General features: G+C 49.8%; 2 protein-coding genes across 2 annotated transcripts in view; both read left to right on the forward strand.

Moving 5' to 3' along the window:
• Positions 1 to 4,573, forward strand: part of LOC136111561 (uncharacterized) — a 117,947-nt gene extending 113,374 nt beyond the window's left edge. Inside the window, exons 81-83 of the mRNA XM_071803547.1 lie at positions 1,191 to 1,262; positions 2,178 to 2,348; positions 4,263 to 4,573. Coding sequence (XP_071659648.1) covers positions 1,191 to 1,262; positions 2,178 to 2,348; positions 4,263 to 4,276 — 257 coding nt within the window. The 3' untranslated portion in view covers positions 4,277 to 4,573. The remainder of the gene's footprint in view (positions 1 to 1,190; positions 1,263 to 2,177; positions 2,349 to 4,262) is intronic.
• Positions 4,574 to 16,131: 11,558 nt separating this feature from the next.
• UCN3 (urocortin 3) lies at positions 16,132 to 19,938 on the forward strand. Its single transcript, XM_065829632.2, has 2 exons — positions 16,132 to 16,215; positions 19,222 to 19,938. The coding sequence occupies exon 2, from the start codon at positions 19,231 to 19,233 to the stop codon at positions 19,702 to 19,704; it is 474 nt and encodes a 157-aa protein (XP_065685704.1). The 5' UTR covers positions 16,132 to 16,215; positions 19,222 to 19,230; the 3' UTR covers positions 19,705 to 19,938.
• The last annotated feature ends 1,048 nt before the right edge of the window (positions 19,939 to 20,986 follow it).

Raw genomic sequence — 20,986 nt, forward strand, 5'->3', positions numbered from 1 at the left:
GAGGAGGGTTGGGTAGCATGGATGGAGCTGCCGTTGGCATAGGCAGGGGGATAGCATCAGTGCTTCATCTCAGAGAAAAAGATGAGCAGAGGGTCAGATTCATCCCAGCAGAATGGAGCCATCTACAATACAACATCCATACATCGGTCCTGCACAAACTCTGATCCCCCAGCATCTATGGCACAAAGCTTTCTGCAGAGTGACCATGCAGCAGATGGGTGGCCAAGCAGCACAGAAGCTGGCCAGTCAGCTCACTGGTTGGTCAACCAGCACATGGGTTGGCCAACCTGTACTTCTACTCTAGAAATAATTCTTTAAAGAAAAAACACATTGCACTTTCATACTAAGCAAGACACCCCAATGTCACATACTTTTACACCCCAAAACAAGTTGTAGCCTGTACAAGCTGTTGACCTACAGTTTATACGTGTTGACATTTATTACCCATTATGGCCCTTTCCCAGAGTTTTGGGAAGAGTTTTAAGTCAAACTCATTGGTGTTGACCTGTGTAATCTGCTAAGAACCAAACATATTCCCCAAATCCAGCTAAGCCTAGAACCCAATCCCAACCATCATCACCTTCATCCTCCCCACCCCCAAGCACTCTCCTGATGTCTGTGTCGCACATCGAAGACGTCAAACATCTGGGTTTAAATTCACTTTTTATCAAGGCAGCACTTGGGATCTGGGCAGTTTCAGATCGATGGGGCCCACCACATGTTATTGAATCGCAGCTGCAGCCGTCGCCAGCCGACAATCCCATTAAAGCCCGGCTCTGAGGCAGGAGGGCTCATAAATCGCCCTGCTAAGCGATGAGTGAGGAGAGACGCTCTAAATGTTAACAGGATTCTGCAATCGGAGGGTTATTACTGCCAGATTACAATCGCTCCTGGCTTTTCAAAGCTCGCAGACTTACAAAACTCTGGCCTGACATTTATCTCCTGCAAACAACCACAAATACTTCCAGTTTCTCTGACTAACACCCAACCTTTCTCCCTGAGTTGTTTAACACCATTAAGAATTTTATTGCCGCCGGTTTCTCCCTCCCCTCACCAATTGCTCTGTGACATTTATTAAGAGAACTTGTTAGCCGTTGGGAAGCCATGTAAGGCTCCAATGATCTATATTTAAATGGTGGCTAATTTGTTTGCATGGCCTCGTTATGTTTGATTTCCATTTGCTTCCCCAGCGGCTCCTCGGGCACAGCAGATAACGAGTCCCTCTCAGCACAAGCGCCGAGAAGCCCACAGTCCATTACCAGGTGAAATGCACTGAATTAAGTGACATTTGGGGAAGTCACTTCCCCAGGTGGGAAGTGCTTTTTTGGCATTGAGATCAAGGGGACGTGGCACTGAAAGGGTTACACGTGCCAGCACACAAAGGCTCAAAACTCAGTTCTGGACTTGGCTTAAATCAGCTGCTTTTGATCCAAGGCGTTGAGCTGGTGGTGAACAAAATGGAGGGTGTTTTTACCCAATCCAGTGTTGTCCTGCTCCACCAGAAAAATGTGATCAGAGCCCCACCAGGCAACACCCCAAATGTAACTGCCCCTGTGAAGTCCCCCCCCAGGACAGACTTTTTAGCAGGTCCTGTTACGACAGGACAAGGGTAATGGTTTCAAACTAAAAGAGGGGAGATTCGGGCCAGACATAAGGAAGAAATTGTTGGCCCTGAGGGTGGTGAGAGCCTGGCCCAGGTTGGCCAGAGAGGTGGTGGCTGAACCATCCCTGGAGACATCCCAGGCCAGGCTGGACGGGGCTCTGAGCAACCTGAGCTGGTGAAGATGTCCCTGCTCATGGCAGGGGTGGCACTGGGGGAGCTGGGAAGGTCCTTTCAACCCAAACCATCCTCTCACTCTGTGACCCAGGGATTAATCACCCCCTTGTAGAGGTCAGAGACCACCACAATGGGCACCACAGGGGTGGACATTGCCATGTAACAACCAGGAGCCTTGTGCTCGTCCCACTGTGGAATTCCACTGCCAGATGCCCCACCTTGTTCCTTGCTGTCCCCTTTGCCAACCCCATCACTTTGGGGTGAAGTGCTGACTGTGGGGCAGTGGGTGTCCCTGGATCAGCCCCACATATTTGCCTAGGGTAGGATGGAGGTGGCAGAGTGTGACCTCTTCCCACCTGGGTCCAATGTACGAGTGGGTGTGGGGGACGTTTCTCTGCAGCCTCCTGCTTGCAGCCGATGGACGAGGGTTCCTGCCAGAACTACGTCCTGCTCTGGTACTACCATGTGGAAGCAAACGCCTGCCGGCCCTTCGTCTTCGGGGGATGCCAAGGGAACAGCAACCGCTTCGAAACCAAGTGGATATGTGAGCGGTGGTGCAAAACCTCAGCAGGTAAGGCAGCCCCTGAGCCCTCCAACCCTCCTCTTCCTCCAACTAGGAGTGAGGTGAAAGCGGGAAAACCCACCCATGATCTGCCAACCTCCATTGATTTATGGTGCCCCACCAGGACCAAGAAAGGACTTGGAGGTATGCCTCTAGTTTGCAAGGTTTTGTTCCCCTCGCAATCCCACCTCACTTTGGTCCTACTCAGCCCCTCCTAGGTGCTCCTGGATATCTCTTCTCTTTGGCCATGTCCACTGATGGGATGTGGGTGGACCTATAGGAGACAAGGAGGGTCAATCAGCACTGGGTCCTGATAGTCCTGATCGTTTGCACATCTCGAGCTCAGTCACCTTGCGCCTTCTGAGGGCTGAGGTTTGAAGGTATTTGGGGGCTGGTGCCCTCTGAGTCCTGGACTGCTCCATCCAAGCATCTCTCTGGCACCTCCATCCACCAAGGGCTCTGGGCAGAGCCTGAAGCTGGTGGAGCTGCCCCAGTCCAGACCATCTTGTGAACCCTGCACTGGGGTCACACCTCATCCAGGGGTTCAATGGGAAAAAAACACTCCTGGAAGCCCAACTGGGATCTCATTGCCAGATCTAGGGCTCATGGGATCAGTCTGGGTGACTCTTCGTCATCTCCAGGCATGTGGTAGCTCACCACAGGGAGTATGACCTCCTGACAGTAATGCAAACGCTACTGATGCCAAGCAGTGCACGAGCTGTGGCTGAAACCAGCCTTCCCAGAAAGATGCTCCACTCTCAGCCTTTCCTCTGCATGGAGACAACCCCCTCCGGGCATCAGGTGAAATGCATTAGTTCTCCACAATACATTAAAAAACACTGGTGAAGTTCATCGCCTCTGTTTTTGAAGTCATGTTAAAAAAAAAAAGAAAGAAATTAAAGGTGGAGATCTATAATTTCAGGTTCATTTCAGAGGTTTCAGGTGATCTGTATTGCATAGAATCATATTATAGAATCATAGAATAGTTTGGGTTGGGAGTGACCTTCAAAGGTCCTCTAGTCCAACCCCTCTGCAATGAGCAGGGATATCTTCAACAAGATTTTGTTGGCTGGTTTTTAGACGAGCACCTATTATGCACAAAATCAAGACCATAGCACAGGCTGTTATCATCCACTTGTGTCTTTCTGATATGCAATGAACTTTCTGATATGCACTGGGCTTTCCATTCTGCAATAAAGAAGGTAGTGTGGGTATTCATTGCTTTAAATCCAGCTTAGGACAGGTGACACCATCATGGAGAGCTAATAGTATTCTCTGGGGAGGAGGAAGAACTTTCTGGACAGGAAGGAGGGATTTGCAGCCCCAGAGCAGCCAGTCCAAAGTGGGTGCCCTCTTCTGTCCACCTCCACTACAAGGGTTAGCATCACTCCTTGGGCTCTGCGGGAAGCCCGTCTTTGTTGACCGTAAGGGCAGTCAAGGTAGACCAGTTGGCCCATTTAGCCTGGTCAGTGCCCACATTTGGTGGCCTCCTTCTTTGCAAGATACTGCATGAGGGGAAGCCACTCTCAGTGCTTGAAATCCAGTCCCAGCAGCATCAGATAATAAGTGAACCTCTTCCCAGCCAACGCTTTACCTAGAGCATAAGCATTAAGATATAGTGTAGGCTTCACAAAGCAGCTGTAGATACCTCCAGCGCTGTGTCATCCAAAACCAAGCTAGGTCCATGTGTCCTCTGCATTCCCATTTCTCCTGACCAACACTAAATGGTGCCAGGAGCTGGCCTGGATCAGGACGCTTGCTTTGTGGATGTCTGACATGTTGTGACATGACCTGGCATAGACAACATCATGATGTGAGGGACCTCCCAAGCCACTGTGAGCATGTGAGGTCCAAGAAGAAGCCAAAGCTGCAGCCAACCTTCAACAACCCCTTTTTTTCTCTTTCCTTGCTATCGAAAACCAGTCAGAGGGACGTGATCAGCTGCAATTGCCTTGTTTAAATCAAAGAGAAATGGACACCTCAGAGACTGGACAAGCAAGACAAACCATTCAAAATGAAGAGGCAAAGGATGTTTGAAAAACAGATGTTGTAAAACTGTAATTATGGGCAGGAAATAAAGCGGTGTGAGGAGAGGGAAACATCTGATTGCTCAGGAAAGCAGAGATGTCCAGAGACTCACAACTGCACCACCTGCCCTGCAGAACTACTGTGCAAAACCAGGTGACACATACCTCTGAGTTTATTTTTGTAAAATAAAAGTGTGTTAATGCTGACATGTGTGATTGTAGTTCATAATTCACCTGGAAGCAGGAACTCTTTGAGAAAGACAGAGAGATAGGTGGGAATTACTATTTCCCCATGTCAGACTGGGTGGGCAGGTTGAGCTTCATCCCATGACCTTTCATAGAATCATAGAATAGAATCACAGAATCATTTTGGGTGGGAAAAGAGCCTCAAGATCATAGAGTCCAACCCTTAACCAAACAGTGCCGCTAAACCATGTCCCTGAGAACCTCATCTCCATGTCTGTTCAGCCCCTCCAGGGATGGTGACTCCAGCACTGCCCTGGGCAGCCTGTTCCAATGCCCCACAGCCCTTTGGGGAAGAAATTGGTCCCCACATCCAACCTCAACGTCCCCTGGCGCAACCTGAGGCCATTTCCTCTGCTCCTGGCGCTTGTTCCTGGGGAGCAGAGCCCAACCCCCCTGGCTCCAAGCTCCTTTCAGGCAGTTCAGAGATCAGAAGGTCTCCCCTCAGCTCCTGTTCTCCAGCTGAACCCCCCAGGTCCCTCAGCCGCTCCCATCACACTTGTGCTCCAGCCCCTCAGCTTGACCCTGAGCTCCCCATGGCCTTTAGCAAGTCCCACCTTCTTCACTTGACCATTCCCTGGACAGGTGAAGAGGAGCCGTTCCAAATTGTACGGTAAGAAGAAAACAGAGTCCAAAATCAGGCTTCTCCCTGCAAAATGCCACCCCCAGGTCCTCGAGGTGTTTGGAGCTCGTGCCTGGAGAGGTGTGAAAAGCCAACAAGTGGGAGGTTAAACCTCTGGGGTTTGGTGGCCACATGGACTCAGCTGAGAGGGATCCTATCTGATAGCATCTCTCCCCAGTGCACGTCATGGGACAACCTGCCCACCCCTGGGAAGGGTCACAACAACTCTGATGGCACAAAAGTCTCTCCTGGCTTTTGAAATACAGTTTCCCAAAGAAACAGCAAAAGCAAAAGGCTCTACCTTCCCCATGAGTGAGGAAAATTGCTGTCGGGTTGCAACCAGGTAGAAAACATGGTGTCTAAAAGTGACACCTCTCAGTTGGCCATGTCACTGCTGCCCCCATTACCAGCTTGGCAGGGTTCTCCCCAAATTTTGGTGCTAGAATTTTGGGTTCCAAGTCGTCAGCCTGGGGAGCCCAGCTGTGAGCACCCATGGGTGCAAGCCATGATTCCTCTCACCATTGCAGGTCCCCAATAACCAAGCCAAAAACTTCATTGCGCTTTCAAGGATTGCACTGGGAATTGCTTTTTTCTCTGAACACCCTTCATGGGAACATCATGGCTAAATGGGCATTTGTGGTGGAGCAGGATTGTTGTGGGGCTGGTTGGGAAGTCAGTGGGTGTTATTCAATGTTTTCTGCACAGTTTGGTAAGGTTGAGCTCACACCTCCCAGTTTCAAGGTTGCTTCATTGCTACTGATAGCACAGGTAGAAGAAGGACTCCCCTTACCCATAATGTCCCAGGCTCCAAGGGAGGACCAGCGGAGTTTTCTTGAATTTTTATTCCACCAACAGCTAAAATCTGTTTTACCGAAAAAAACCAAAAAAAATAGAATGTGGTAAATGTTGGCAATGAGACAAATGCCATTTTCAGACTGACATTTCCTAAAATGATGTTCTGTATCGAAATGTACTTCAGCAAGAAAAACATTCAGATGTTGTATCATGGCAAGAAAAATAATCCCTCGGAAAAGAAACAAAAAGTCCCTGGCTGAGCAAAGCAGAGAGTGCAGCATCACCCAAAAGAGAGTGTTTATGCATTTCCAGGTGAGGTCATAGCATCAAGAAACAGGTGTTTTTCTAGGAAACACCCAATATTTCAACATTTCCTAGGCATCACAGCGATGGGGGGCACTTTATAAGGAAGGCTGGAGGATTGCATCGTCAAAGTAATCACTGTGCACAAGGAAACAGAGACTTAATGGAGTGCACAACCCACAAGTTCATTTGTCACCCTGCTATGAAGATCTTTATTTAGGTGGGACCTTGCCAAGGGGCACATGTCGTTGAACTCCCACAATTGTGCAGAGCAAACAGCATTTCAGAGCCTTAAAAGAAGAGAAAAGGAATTCAGCCATATGAGGGGCTGGGGATGCACTTGCAGAAAGGTTCACTCACATTGTTGTGATTTGGGACGTCTCTGCTTGGGAACGCCTGTGCCCCTAAATGATCCTTCCTGATGCAAACCAGCCCACGGCTGGACTGGCACAAAAATATCTGCATGGCCAAAAGGGGACACACTGTAAACACAGTGCTGAGAAATTACCAATAGCCCAGTTAACACCTCAACAGAGTCATAATTCTCACTATTTAATTAATACAGAAAAAAGCTCAGTAATAATATTTATTATTCAAAGAAAGAAAACCCTTGTAGCATCTCCCTTTTCTCTGGTGTGATGCTTCCCCTCCAGTGAAGGCACCAGGAGAAATACGGGGTTGTCACAATCGAGTGGCCACCACCACCTGGCCCAGGGTCTCAGGTCAGTTTTACTAGCGATGGAAAAATAAATATATATATATATATATGTACTTATTGTCTGCAATAACTTTGGACCAGCTCCATTCTGACCCAGTTCTGCATGTCCCCACAAACCAACCACCTTGTCCTTGGCTTCTCTTGGGATGCCCAAGACTGTGTGTTACCCAGGGTCCAGCATTTGGACAGTCCTGCCCAGGGCTTTGGGGTTTGTCCCAGAAAAGTGGGGAGGTTTTCCCAAGGAGGAGGATTTAAGAAGAAAGGCTTTGGTTTGGCCATCAGAGGAAACTGCTCATTACCACCTTGTCCTACCAAGCCAGCCTGTGTGTGGCTGCACCATCTCTGGTGATGTATGGGGCACATCTCCATCCTACAGACTTGCCGCTTGTGCAGAATACACATTCCCCCTGCCACTTTCAGTTCCTCAAATCCTCCCAGAACATCTCCTCTTGGACATCTGTCTCTGCCCTCCCTGTGTGCCGCAATGTTGGGTTTCCACCAGGACAATGGAGACGATCCCAGGAGCCTTTCTCCAACACAGGGCACAACAGCATCACCTCTTGGCGACCGTTGCCACCAGCCAGCTCACGAATAACTCGAAGTGGCATTTATTTACCAAAATCAAGGGGAGAAAGCCTTCCTTCATCTTGTGGTTTCTCCCCAAGAGAGTCCAGCCCCACATTTCATTGATCCACTCCAGCTATCAGCTGCACCAGGGCATTAGACAAGGGTGCATCACTGCAGACTGGTGAACCCCTTGGCAGGAATGTTGACATCAAATCTGAGGAGACATTAAGCAACAGTAATCACATGAAGATCATTTTTATAGCTGTGAATCAGTAGCACAGTGAGGGAGCAATAGGTGAGCAAATGGACCTGGAGGACCTGAGACCTACCTGAGGGTATGATGGATTTCTTGTTTTCCCTTGTTATTCCCAGACATCAAACAAATGGGACAATACCCTTGTTTTTTTCCTTTTAAGACTGGTGCTGTCACTTAAGACAGGACTTCACCTCCCAGAATGCAGAATTTCTTGGCAGCTTTTGGCTCTAAGCTTGGTGACGAGTACATGTATTCCAAAGCTAAGTCCGGGGGACAGATTTGGCCACCTGGTTTCATGGCCAAGGTGTAGCCAAAGAAGAGGGACGGAGTCTCTTAGGGTGTATGGGGGGCTGTGATTTGGCTCAAGATCCTTCGCCATAAATGATGTTCATGGCACAGGCCAAGGCAACTGCTCACCAGGGAGCCAGGTGACTTAATTGAGATTTGCAAAGCAGCTGGAAGACTTGAGAAGTGAAAACCAAAATTGTGGGCAAGTGTATGAGATCAAGCTCTTCAGTCCTCCACTAGGTGTATTAAATGCAGCTTGAATTTCCCATCAGTGCTCCGGGAGCTCAAGCGTAATGGGAAATTGATAACTTGATTTTTTTAAATACATCTAGCCTTAAATGTTTACTATTGATTTGCCATCTGAACCGCTTTGGCAGGGCCAAAATATTACCGGAATGTATCCTCGGTGTTTCCTTGGAAATGTCATGTCACGCTAATTGAGTTTCTTGAAATTATTTGATTGTGGGAGGAGGGGGGAAACTTTTAGAGCTGAATGATTTGCTGGTGAGCCGACTGCTTTCCAGGCGCAGGGACCTGGGGGTGCTCCCAACAGGACAAAGCCAGAAAATTCCTGAACACACGTTGGAGAATGGCCTTAAAAAGCAAAAAGCATCACTGTGAGCATGTGAAAAACTGGGGCTTTAATGCACGTAAAACCAGCTTCACAGATCCTCATGGATTTTGCAAAGCGGGAGGTGATTTTGGAGCATGAGTGACCCCATCACTCATCAGGTCAGAGGCTCACAGATCACACGGCTCCAGAGCTGAGCCCTTGGGTCTGTGTCTATGGATATACATGCACCTATAGCTTGAACATGCTCAGTTCCTTCCCAGGAAGAGCTTTCTTGTGCATCCAGCCAGCAAAGTCTTGTAAGGAGGCGCGGAGAGGAAAAACTCACCTCATCGTGGCATCCGATGCCCGCGGGCAGTTCCTTAGCAACCCTGACAAAAGAAAATGGATGGCAAGAGATGAAGAGGCTGGGCTGGCGTAATTTAGTAATTTGATAATGATACAGTCCCTGAAACGGCCGCCAGTGCTGACGGCTGAGCCCTGAGCATCATCCAGCGTCCTCTGGCTGCGCAGATTGGAGCGGACAGGCTGTTTGGGAAGGAGCTGACAAAATCTCCTATCTTTACTCCTGCCGAAACCAAAAGCAACAAAAAAAGTTCATCGCCATGTCATCAGCCTGAATTGCGCTCAGCTAGGTTAATTAATTACACGATATTTTTAGAGCAGGAGTAATTTAAGCTCTGGAGATGCCTGGGAGGAAAATGTTCATGAGTTAATGCAGGGCTGGACCTGAGCACTGGTGAGTCCATCTTGCAAAATCCTCCACCCCATCTTCTCTGGGAGACATTGGAGGTTTACGTGCTGTCTGCACACCTTTTGGGTGGTATCTGTCACTTTTTGGAGTAATAGTAATCAATACATCATTGTATTGGTAAATACAGTTTCTTGCCAACATCTCTGCGAAGATGCTGGTGAGCACCATCCCCTGCCCACCGCACAGTGGAATTGCAACCCAACAGATACAACACCCTTGAGAAGAAGGGAAAACGTTGTAAAAGCCTGAAAAACCTCCTGTGCCAGGAAGGTAGCTCTGCTCCTCTGAGCTGGGACAAGCAAGAGCAAAAATGGGGATGGATTTGCTGCTGACATAGTTGCTGTGTGGGTTAGGAGGAAAACAAAGGAGAAATTCCATCCAGGAGGCATTGCTCCTGCAGGAGGTGCCCTGGGGTGTCCATCCTGCTCCATTTTGCACCCCAAACCACCCCAGTAAATCCCATTTGATCCCTCAGGTTTCCTCTGGATGGCTCCTCGCCCATCCCCTGCCTTGGACATGCCTTAGCCCAGCACCCTGAGCTCCACCAGTGGGTCCTGCATCCCCAGACGTGTCCCACCCCACTCCTAAAATCACCCCAAGCACCTCCCATGGATTGCGAAGCCAAAAGGCCAAACCAAGGCCATGATCTCAGTGGCAAAGAAATGCTGGAAGAGCAATAAACCCATCTGTAGAGAAGCAACCATCACGTTTCTTAAGCAATGTGTCTCCCACACACTTCATACAGCATCACCAGCAGAACGATCCCTGCTTACAGAGGCAGAAAAAAGGAGAAATAGCTATTTTCATGCTTTACTCCATGGGGTATAAACAGGTTTTATGTGTAGACCCACTGTCAGGATCAATGCCCTGAGGCCAGTGCTAATTCTGCATATTGATCCAGGCTCCTACAGCCTCTGTTTGCATTTTTCCTTGTCTTTATATGTTCTCTTGCCACCAAAGGCATCATGTCCACATAGCTGCAGGTACATCCCATACGTACAAGCAGGTACAAACACCTCTTTGGAGAAGGGGTAGGAGGTGCAACAGAAAGATAGCAAATAGAAATATTGCAGAAAACACTTGCCGAAGACGATTTGGAGGATTTCCGATCATTTTTTCTTCTCCATTGCTTTTTTGTTGTCTTTGGAAGGAAAACACCAAGAACAGAGCTCTATTTCATGCCTGAAAGCTGTCAGTGATAAAGTTAGTCTTTGGGCTTGGCCCAAGCAATTGTTGGAGAAGCCTATGTAGCAATTTGCAAAATAGCCCCAGCCTGTTTTATCCCAAAGAGGCTTTTTGATATTACATTTACATCAAAAGCTCAAAGCAGAGCTAATTAATTGCCAGGAGCATGAAACATTGAATGTGGGCTGGGTAACTGCTCATTACAGGCAGCCAAGTGCTTTGCATATGACCCGGGCTGTAAATCCCCTGTGACCCTGTAACAGCAGCAGACTTGGGGCCCAATAAGGTGGAAAAAGGGCAAAAAAGGCAAAAAGAATAATCCAACCCCTGAAAAATTAACAAACTCCATGTTCCCATCTCTTCTCCTCCCTCTATCAAGGTCCTGGTCAAAGCTTCCCGAGCCCTCAGCCCCTGCTATATAGAGGGACATGCAGGGACTTGCTGCTGCTGAGCTGTTGGAAGGAGTGAAAATCAACCCCAAATTTGCATTATTGGGAAGACAAACCCACCAAAAATCAGCCTCAGAGGAGAGGAAGGGACGTTCACCGTAGAGTTATGGAGAGATGGGAGATGGGCAGTCTTGTACCGCAGCGAGATCCTCCTCCCTCTGCAGCCTTGAAAGGGCAAATTGAGTCTTAAAGATTATTAAAGAAGGGTCAAAGGAAACTAGAAAACTCTCTTCTGCCTTTCTATGGACCTACAGTGCATCTGTGTCCAACTCCTCCATGCAATTCTGATGCTGAAAGCATTAAACAGAACCTCCTTGGGCCAGGCAAGCAAAACTTCTGTGCTGGTATTTGGCACACGCATTTTGCTTTCAAGGCTTCGAGTGTGACATGACCACAAGTCGCATCATCTTATTTCTTTTCCCAGTGGTGGAATGGTTGTAGTGATGAAATTTTAATAAGTTTCCTCTTCAACTGCCCACATTTGGGCTTTAAATGATGATTCACAGGCGGAAATTGAGCTCGGCGAGAGCGAGGGGAGGCTGCGGGGAGGTGGGAAGGTGTCCTGCTCCTGGAGAGACAGACGCACAAGGGTGATATGCGAGGATGCTCATGACAAAACCTGTGTTTTTCATAAGTTTGGTAATTTTCAGATAAACTTTTTCGGAGTTTGGGTCCCTTTCGATGCCAGACAGCACCCATTGGTGCTGCAGGCTGTTTGTACCACGGATCCCTCCTTGCTCAGGGTCAGCTGGGGGTATTTTCATGCCGGGACATTTTCAGTTTTGCAGCAAAAACTCCTCTCCGATCCTCTGCAAAAGCTGACTGAATCACAGTAGCCCCCTAAACCAGTCTAGTTTGCTTTCAAAGTGGACAGATATAGGGATGAACCAGGCACTTAGACTTCTTTCGTCTTTTTTCCCTCGGCACTGCCTTCTCTTTCCTGTTTTTCCCCTAATAAAATCACTGTGAAGACTCCACGTCTGGCGTGCAGATTTGCCTCCTGCAAGGACGTTGTCCTGCACCGACCCTGCCCAACAATAAATAAATAAAACACAGAAATAGGCCCTAATATCTGTGCAGGAGATGGGTTTGACCACCTGGCTCCACTGTTGACATGATGGACGATGGGAATGGAGTTTGCCTCCATGCTACAGCTTTGCTCTCAGATAGTTTTTTGTTGTCTGCAGGAAAGAAATAGGCTCACACTTACATGGGTCGTTCTGGCAGCAGAGTTGACTTTGAAGGGGACCCCTCTATATATCCCATTACTTAGAATGTATTACGTTGTTAGGGTTGTTTTGATTGTTTTTCACCTTTGCTCTTGTGCCCTGGTCCTCTGAGAAATTTGGGATCTACTGCCACCCAGTTCAGTCAAATAGAGTGAGGTTCAACCCCAGCCATGTGAAGATGGACCCATGGTGGAGGTGGGTAGCTGCCTGTATCACCCTCCTGTGCAAGGATACAGCAGACACCACAGAGCCCAGGTAGGAGTTGGCATTGGCCAACACCCCCTCAGGGTCCTACAGGACCCCCTGACATGTGGGTCAGCCCTTTCCCAATGTCCCCAAGTCATCTTGCTGCAGCCACCAGCCAGGAAAGGCTGAACACCCCATTTCCAACCTCTCAGAGCACGGACAGCCCATGGGGACAGCCTGAAGCAGTTGCAATGGATAAAAACTGCATGATCACATCTTCTCCCTCCATCACACACACTCTTCTCTCAATCCCGTTAAAGCCTTAGTGACAGTGTTAGATTAACAGTTGGACTCAATGATCTTGAGGGTCTCTTCCAACCAAAATGATTCTATGATTCAGTGAGAGGACACCCACCCCACAATAAGGGAGGGGATGGTTGCAAAGGAGGACCAGCCATCACTTGAACGGATGCAGCCCAATAGACATCCCCTCCCAATCTGCAGTCTTCATATAGTTGAATTCACTTTGGCGATGCACTTAAATCAATTCAAGACCCCATCACCTCTGGGACAGAGTTGGCTTTAGGATGGCTTAATTAATCTGCTTTGGCATCAGTCCTTTCCCTAACCTACATCTCCTTCCCCAAGTACCTGATTCACAGGTTCCCAGTGATTTTGGCAATAGCAGGGCTTCTCCTGTGGCCAGGAGATCTGAAACTCCTGGAGATGATCAGGGACACCAGGTCCTTGCATCAGAGAGGTGCACCAGGCCTTGGTTTCTGGAGTACCGGTTTTGGCCTGTCTTTGGGGCCATGGGATGCTGGACCCACAGCCAATGCCAGAAGCAATAACCTTTCCACACCTTTTATGTTCCTTTGCTGATCTCCTCCGAGCAGGTGAGAATTGAGTCCAAATTACCACCGGAGACATTTTCAGCAATGCCCTCAGGCTTTTAAAAGTGCTTCTCAACCCCAATGGGATGGGATGCCAAGGCAGGGATGTAGACATCCCTGTTTGGTAGGTAGAGGGACACCCACTTTCTAAGTGCCCACACACCTGTCATGAAGCACCCATTGACCAGGTCATCACCCAGAGCTCCCATCCTACGTGTATTCACATCCTTAACTCCATTCTTCCATATCCAGACCAACAAAATCAGGGGAAGTAGGTACCTAACTAGCTCTGAAGCATGCAAGGCTATTACTGGTGTGAGCCAAACAAGGTCCAAGGGTCTCCTGAGCATTCCACAAGGACCACAGCCAACATCTGCGGCCCTCAGGGAGCAAGAAGATGCAAAAAACATCTCTCCAAGGAGGCACGATGGGATAGAAACACTGGAAAAGCCCTCACTGTCCACCCAAGCACAAAACCTTCTTCCATGAGTAGTCAAACCTGGATGGAGTGGAGCTCAGGACCACCCAAAGAATTGCACGTCTTTAAAAAAGCATTAGATACCTTCTACCAAGCTTCAGACCTTGCCCTGCAATGTTACTTGGTCCACAAGCACTAAGTCAACTACTGGGTAATGACACTGCTTTAAACCTTTTGTACCTCATGGAGGTCAAAGGCAGGACACAGTCCAAGCGGGGGGAAGCTGAAGGTTGCTGAGAATCAGCTCTCACATACCCAGATTGAGCACAAGGAGGAATCATTTTTAATGGACCTCCATCACAGGGGACAGGTTGGAAACAGCTCTCATCTATCACTGCTTCCTCACCGCAGGGCACGAGATCAAGGGTTTCATCAGCTCCAGGGGCCATGCAGCCCTTGGAGACACCTCATCTTTCTGCAGTAAATGAGTCCATGAGTGTTTGCCAGAGGGAGAGGAATGAGGACTATGGGCCAGATGGTGATTTCCCTCTCTCTTGCTAGGAAGAAGTCCCTCTAATGGAGTTTCCTACCCTGGACTTTGCATTAAAGTCTGCAAGTGGATTTGTTTGCCCAAAAACATGACCAAACGCTCCAAAGATTTAGATAACTAAACCGCCTTCCAGGTCTGAGTGAAGGAGGGGAAAAGAGAACGTCGGTCCAGGTGATGAAAGCTTCAAATGAAAATGAAAGAGGAGTGAATTGCTGGAGCAGTGGGTGCTGATGGATCTCATCCAACACCTGGAGATGATTAAGGAGAGAATGCTCTACCCAGGTTTGAAGCCAAAGGGGAAATCTCACCATCACTGGTCACTGCCTCCCAGACAACACCCAGCATCTTCAGGGGCTGAATGAGAAACTCAAAGAGGTTCATCCAAGAATATCCACAATCGTGGCTCCTCTTCTCCAAAGGAGCAGCTGTGACCATCACTGGTGTGGTCCAGGAGTGCGAACATCTCTCCATCCTTACTTGGAGCCCATCCAGGATCACTACTGGCTGCTGTTGTCTTTTGTGGGGTTGCTCAGAGGCTTTTCCCCACTTTTGGTAGGATTTATCCCTTCCCAGGGGTAATTGCTCCCCACCAACCATTTGCTGGAAGAAGGTGGTGATGACATTTCAAAGCAAGTTTCAGAGAGGAGATTCAACAAGCAGGAAGGGCTGAGTGGGGTCCTGAGGCCACCAGGAGCTCCTCCCAACCCAGCCGTAAATCTGCGGTGGCCACTGGAGGGACCCATCACCAGAGACCCAACTCCTTTGGGTGTCTCAGCCCTGGAGCACATGAAACAACCCCTGTTTCCAGCAAGATCTCCATCCCCATCCTCTTTGTAGCACAAAGCACTTTCGTTTGCAAACCAGTGTCATGACCTCTCTCTGACCACACCAGGACCAGAATGGTCCTGTGACCCCAAACTGAGGGATTTTCCCCCGTGCCTGCTGTCTTGGGGCAATCTGAGTTAATTCTGCATCTCAGTGCCTTAGGGGAGCTTGAGTTTTTTGGGTTTTTGTTTGTTTGTTTTCAATACACACATTATCCTTACACCCCTCTGCACCTGGGACCGTGCTACCACATCCTAGAAGAAGTTCTCCTAAATTCCAGTCTTCCACGGGATTCTCTGCCTGAATGGGAGGAAAAAGAACCTCTGTAGATGGGAAACCAAAGCAGTGTCAGTGGGGCAATTCTGTCCCTACTGTGGGTAAGTTATGGGCACCATCCTGAGGCAAAACCATGCCCCACAACAGCCCCACTCCTCAAATAGAAACATGTTAACTGGGATAACACTGTTAATCGATGTTGAAAACCCCAACGAGCATCCTTAGGGGTCATTAAAACCTTCGCATTTAAAATATCCTGGCCCCGAGTGCCTCGATACCTGGAGGAGCGGGGGAAAGCGTGTCTGCGTGATCCTGCAAAGTCCCAGCGTTGGTGACAGCCCTATTTTCGGGTGACTCTCCCCACGCTGTCAGGTTCAGACGTCTCTTTTTCCCCCCCTTTTTCTCCCCTTCTGAATGGGGAGAGGCACCGCAGCCCCGTGACGTTGCCAGCTCCCTCTGAATTCATTTTAATGAAATCATGCCCAAACGAAGGCTCCACGTCTGGAGTTACGACTCGAAACCCCGTGATCGCTCATTTTTATACATACACGAGGGAGGGGAAAAAGCGTTTCCATAGAGAGGTAAAAAAATATCGCAGCCCTCTTAATAACAATAAAAGAAAAGCAAGGCTGCAGAAGTTCGGGGAGCGCACCTGATGCCTCTCTCCTCGGAGTGAGACCGCAGCGAACCCCTTCCCATCGCAGCCACCGAGGACAACCAGGTGAGTGCCTGGATTTCATTTATTAACCAGCAGCCGGCTTCATTTGCACAAACTTTAAATATTTCAGTGCTTTCTTTGGGAGATCAGGTTCCACGTTTCTCTGCAAGAAAAAGAAGGCAGGATAGGGAAAAGCAGTTCAAGGTATTGTGTTAAGAGACTCCCCTCACCATCCCTTTTAAGCAAAGAATTCCCTTTTTTTTATCATTATAACAATTTTTTGAGTCGGATCAGGCTGGGCAACACAAGAAGGGTTTGGAAATCTTGGGAAATTGAAAAGTGAGAAGACAAATCATGGTTGTGGTTAAAGGGATGGGGAGTAGAGGAGGGTACAGCCCCATCCCCACTGGGTCAGCTTGAATTTTGGAGCCCTGGGAATCAGCATCAACAGGAGAGATTTATTAGGAAAGCGGGGTTGGCATCACACAGAAAGAATTTTAAGACTCTACAGGTCTCATCCACAGTATTATTTTATTCCAGACTTACTTTTTGATAGGAAAAAACGAGCTTTATCCTGTGCCTCTGCTGCCGAGGAGCCTGTGATAACCAGCAAATAGCTTTGTCCCCAGTTTGCCGGAGCTGCCTTGCCAGAACGATTTACTTCTCTCTTTTCAAACCAAGAAGTGAATCTTCAGCCCCTACAAATAATCCCACCTCAGTACCGTCTCAATATAATGCTTGTAAATCGCTCACAGGCATCCCAGCAATTTCCACCCTCTGCAAAGGGCACCCACCTGCGGGTCACCCTCCTCCGGCAGCGACAGATTTAACTCCGAGTTCCCCAGATCCACCGCGGGTGTTTTATCTTCTTTTCTTGCTGTTTTTTCTGGAGGAGGAATACTCTATTCCAGCTTCTTTCCTGCTCCATTAAAACTTTCTGGCGCACCATGACACAAAACCCAGCTTTTGTTGTCTGCCAGCACAGCCGGACGCCGCATTTTTTTGCTGCTTTGCCTTGATTTTTGCTCTTTTGCCAGGTTATCCTCCCCACAGCCAAGGACCAGGAAACGAGGCGCTGGGCGCGGAGCGTTTCTGCCGTGTTTCCCCCTTGCTCTGCCTTTCCCCTCTCTCGGCTCGGGTCTCCAGAGAGTTTTGCTAAGGGGAAAAAGCCTGAGCTGGCCATGGGGACACAACACCTGATTCAGACAGTTGTAAAATAGCTGTCGGGGAGAGGCGAGGTGGATGTGGCTCCACAGCTCTGGAGAGGGCAGCAACAGCTCGAACCAGCTCAGTTCTCTCCCAGCAGCTGTGCCGGCTCTGCAAGAGCTTTTGGAGACGTTTCCATTCTCCAGCCAGCAGCTCAGGACCAAATAGGAGAGCAGGGGCTGCAGACAGGGGTGATGAATTTGGCCATATCTAAATTCATGTCCCAAGTTCCCCCATCCTCCTAGCAGGAGATGAAAGCAGTAGGGGTTTTTTGGAGGGGGATGATGCTTCTGGGGCTAAATCGCAGCTCCAAAGGGGGAGCCGCTGAGGTTTGAATAACGTTTGTCCTGTTGCGCTTTTGCAAGGGAAAACTAAGTCCCAGGGTTTCAAGATCTGATTTGGCTGAAGAAAGGGAAGCGTCCGGTCATGAATCACTCTTGCATGAGGGTTGTGTGCCTGGGGAGGGTTTTTCTACCCCATCCTACAGTAACAGTGATGTCTGGGTCATGCCACAGCTGCTTCACATCCTTCTTCTTTCATCTGGACACAGGGCAGGGTTAAGGGGACAGTTGTTGCCTTGGGAAGCTCTGTGGAGTTCTGGGCAGGGGTGAGTGAGGCAAAGAAGTGAAAATCAAGTGGCTCCTTCAAATTCTGCCTGTACGACCTGCCCCAATCTTCCCTCCGAGGGGTGGAAAGTGCAGGGTTAAGGAGATAAACCTGCCCGGGTCTCCTGCTCCAAGGGACAGGGAAGTTAAGGTGACAGCAGCTTCAGGGACCATGTCTAAATGGCAGAAGAGCTGGTCCGGGATGATTCGTGGGGACAAGGGGGTTGGTTTGATTTTGGACGGGTCTGAGGACATTTCCCCCCACCCAGCAGCCCTTGCCCCGTGGTGGCCCAGGGACACAAATGTCCATGAAGACTCGTGGGAGCCATCCCACTCCACAGCATCATCGCAGGGGCTCCCCCCCACCTCCTTGGCCCCCAACACTCCCGTCCCCATAGGAAATAGCAGCTCACAGCCCCAAACCAGTGGTGAAAGCCCAGCCCCAGGCAGTGTCCCATGTCCTTGGGGACTGTCCCCTGGCCAGGGCTTGCCGTGCGATGTGTTTGCCACGAGATGGGGCCCCAAGATTGGGAATGCCAGCATCCCTCCAGGCACTTGGAGCAGCCGTGTGCCCTCAGGGCTGGCCCTGGGGACACTTGTGTGATATCCACATGGGCAAAAACTCCCACCAGGAGATCCCTTTTTCCATTTTAGGTGCCTTTTTGAGTGGTCAGAGGGATATAAAGGGAAATGTGTCACTTCTCAGGGAGACAAGACTCAGAGACAGGGAAGTTTCGCAGAGAAGGAGACTTATACCAAGGTTTTACGCCCTTCGCAGACACAAAAATGAGGAGCAGAAGAGGGAGCTGGGGGGTTCAGCTGGAGAACAGGAGCTGAGGGGAGACCTTCTGATCTCTGAACTGCCTGAAAGGAGCTTGGAGCCAGGGGGGTCGGGCTCTGCTCCCCAGGAACAAGCGCCAGGAGCAGAGGAAACGGCCTCAAGTTGCGCCAGGGGAGGTTGAGGTTGGATGTGGGAACAATTTCTTCCCCAAAGGGCTGTGGGGCATTGGAACAGGCTGCCCAGGGCAGTGCTGGAGTCACCATCCCTGGAGGGGTTCAACAGACGTGGAGATGAAGTTCTCAGGGACATGAGGTAGCGCCAGGGGTGGGTTATGGTTGGACTCCATTATCTTGAGGGGATTTTCCAATCAAAATGATTCTATGTGAAAAAAGACAGCGGGATGATGATGCTCTGCTCCAGGCCCCACAGGAAGCTCATGTCCATCTCTGCCCTCTCCTCACTCTCTCCACGGGACAGGTCACCACGATGCTCCACACCAGGCTGCTGCTCCTTCTCGCCCTCCTCTGTGCCACCCAGACCAGCCAGGCTCTTCACCTCTACAACGCCGCCTCCATCTTCAGCTGCCTCAACACGGCCCTCGCCGAAGCTCGGAAGAGCCACCCTGAGGAAAACACCATCTTGGACAAGCGCGGTTTTGACTCCCCATCCCCAGAGGAGGTGTCTGAGGAAGAGGAGGAGGGGGAAGATGTGGTGGATGAAGAAATGGGGAAAAGGACATTCCCAGGTGAAGGCCATTATAAATATGTCTCCCAGGCACAGGTGAAGGGGAAGACGTATCAAAACCGGGCCAAGAGCGACCGCCGCACCAAGGTCACCCTCTCCCTCGATGTCCCCACCAACATCATGAACATCCTCTTCAACATTGCCAAAGCCAAGAACTTGCGGGCGAAGGCCGCCGCCAATGCGCACCTCATGGCCCAAATCGGGCGGAGGAAGTGACCCCCCATGGGGCAGGGGGGACTCGGAGCAGGGCTGGTTGTGTGGGGCCACCACCTGGCCCCAGCCTGCTGGCCAGAGGGGACTGATGGCCATGTATGATATCAGTGTTGTATATTTTTGACCCATAGAGCTACTTAACTTTCAAATCTCTTCTTCCTCCTTCTCTCCTTCCTAATCTCCTCCGCCCCTCCTCCTGGACATTTCCATGTGTGGGGAAAAGGCTTGTTTCCCACAGCAGGGGAAGGGGACATGTCACCTTGGGAAGGTCCCTAATTAAAGCTACAATCTCTTGAGTTTCCAATGCTTTGTTCTCTCATCACCTCCAACAAATGCTCGGTCAGGTCTGTCTGGGCCCATAGCATTTCCAAAACATCCCTCCAGTTCAATCTCATGGCCCTGTCCCCACCACAGTCCAGACCCTACACCCTCCCAAGTCCCCATGAACAAACTGTCCCTATAGACAATTGCCACCGCATTGGGAAGGAAAAAGCAACACTGGTTAGGGAACCTCAAAAGGGGTTTCCTAGTTTCTCCTCCTGGGGACTCTAAGTTCTAAGGTTGTCTTGCAAGAACCTCTTTCACCACCAACAACATCAGCAGTCACAGCTGGGACATCATCAACCTCCCCATCCACATGGCCCTTTACAAATATCTCCAGGCCATGGTTTGGCCCTGGCCAGGGTCACCCCATGACCTCAGGTGAGTTTGGAAGCCCAAGAGCTGCAGGTGCTTCCATGGCTGCTCCAGACCCACCAGACCCCATGGGGTCTGTCCATGTTGCCCCGTCTACCCCTGTCCACCTTTCTGACCTTTGTACCAGTCCTGGGGTTTCAGCTTCCCATACACAGATTGTTTACCCTGCTCTTTTCCATCCCCCACTGAGCCCCAGCTCAAAAGGATCCCACCCCTTCACCTCGGACTATTATCCCTTCCTCTAAATCTCCCTTTCTCTTCATCTCCCAGCCCAGCTTCAAGATGAAACTGCACCTCTTGGCCTCCATCCCTGCATGTAGCAGGCGTGGGAGGTGGAGAGAAATTTGGCCATCCTTCCCCAGGAGATGTTTGCCAAGAGGGGAAAAACAGTTTCCGTCATGTTCATGCAGGGCATGGCCATGGGGAGAATCCAGGTAGAACATTGAGAAGGGACAGGTCTCCACTTGAAGGTTTGGTAGGTATACCCACAAGCCATCTGCAGAGGTATAGCTGGAGGCATCTCCTCATTGCCCCATTGGGGACCCAGAGGAGGCAACGCAGCCAAATCCATCCCCAATAAGACCATGAT

The sequence above is a fragment of the Patagioenas fasciata genome, chromosome 1 (genome assembly GCF_037038585.1).
Source record: "Patagioenas fasciata isolate bPatFas1 chromosome 1, bPatFas1.hap1, whole genome shotgun sequence".
NCBI classification, from domain to species: domain Eukaryota; kingdom Metazoa; phylum Chordata; class Aves; order Columbiformes; family Columbidae; genus Patagioenas; species Patagioenas fasciata.

Coding starts and splice junctions, on each gene's coding strand:
- UCN3 (XM_065829632.2), top strand. CDS start 19,231: ATGCTCCACACCAGGCTGCTGCTCCTTCTCGCCCTCCTCTGTGCCACC.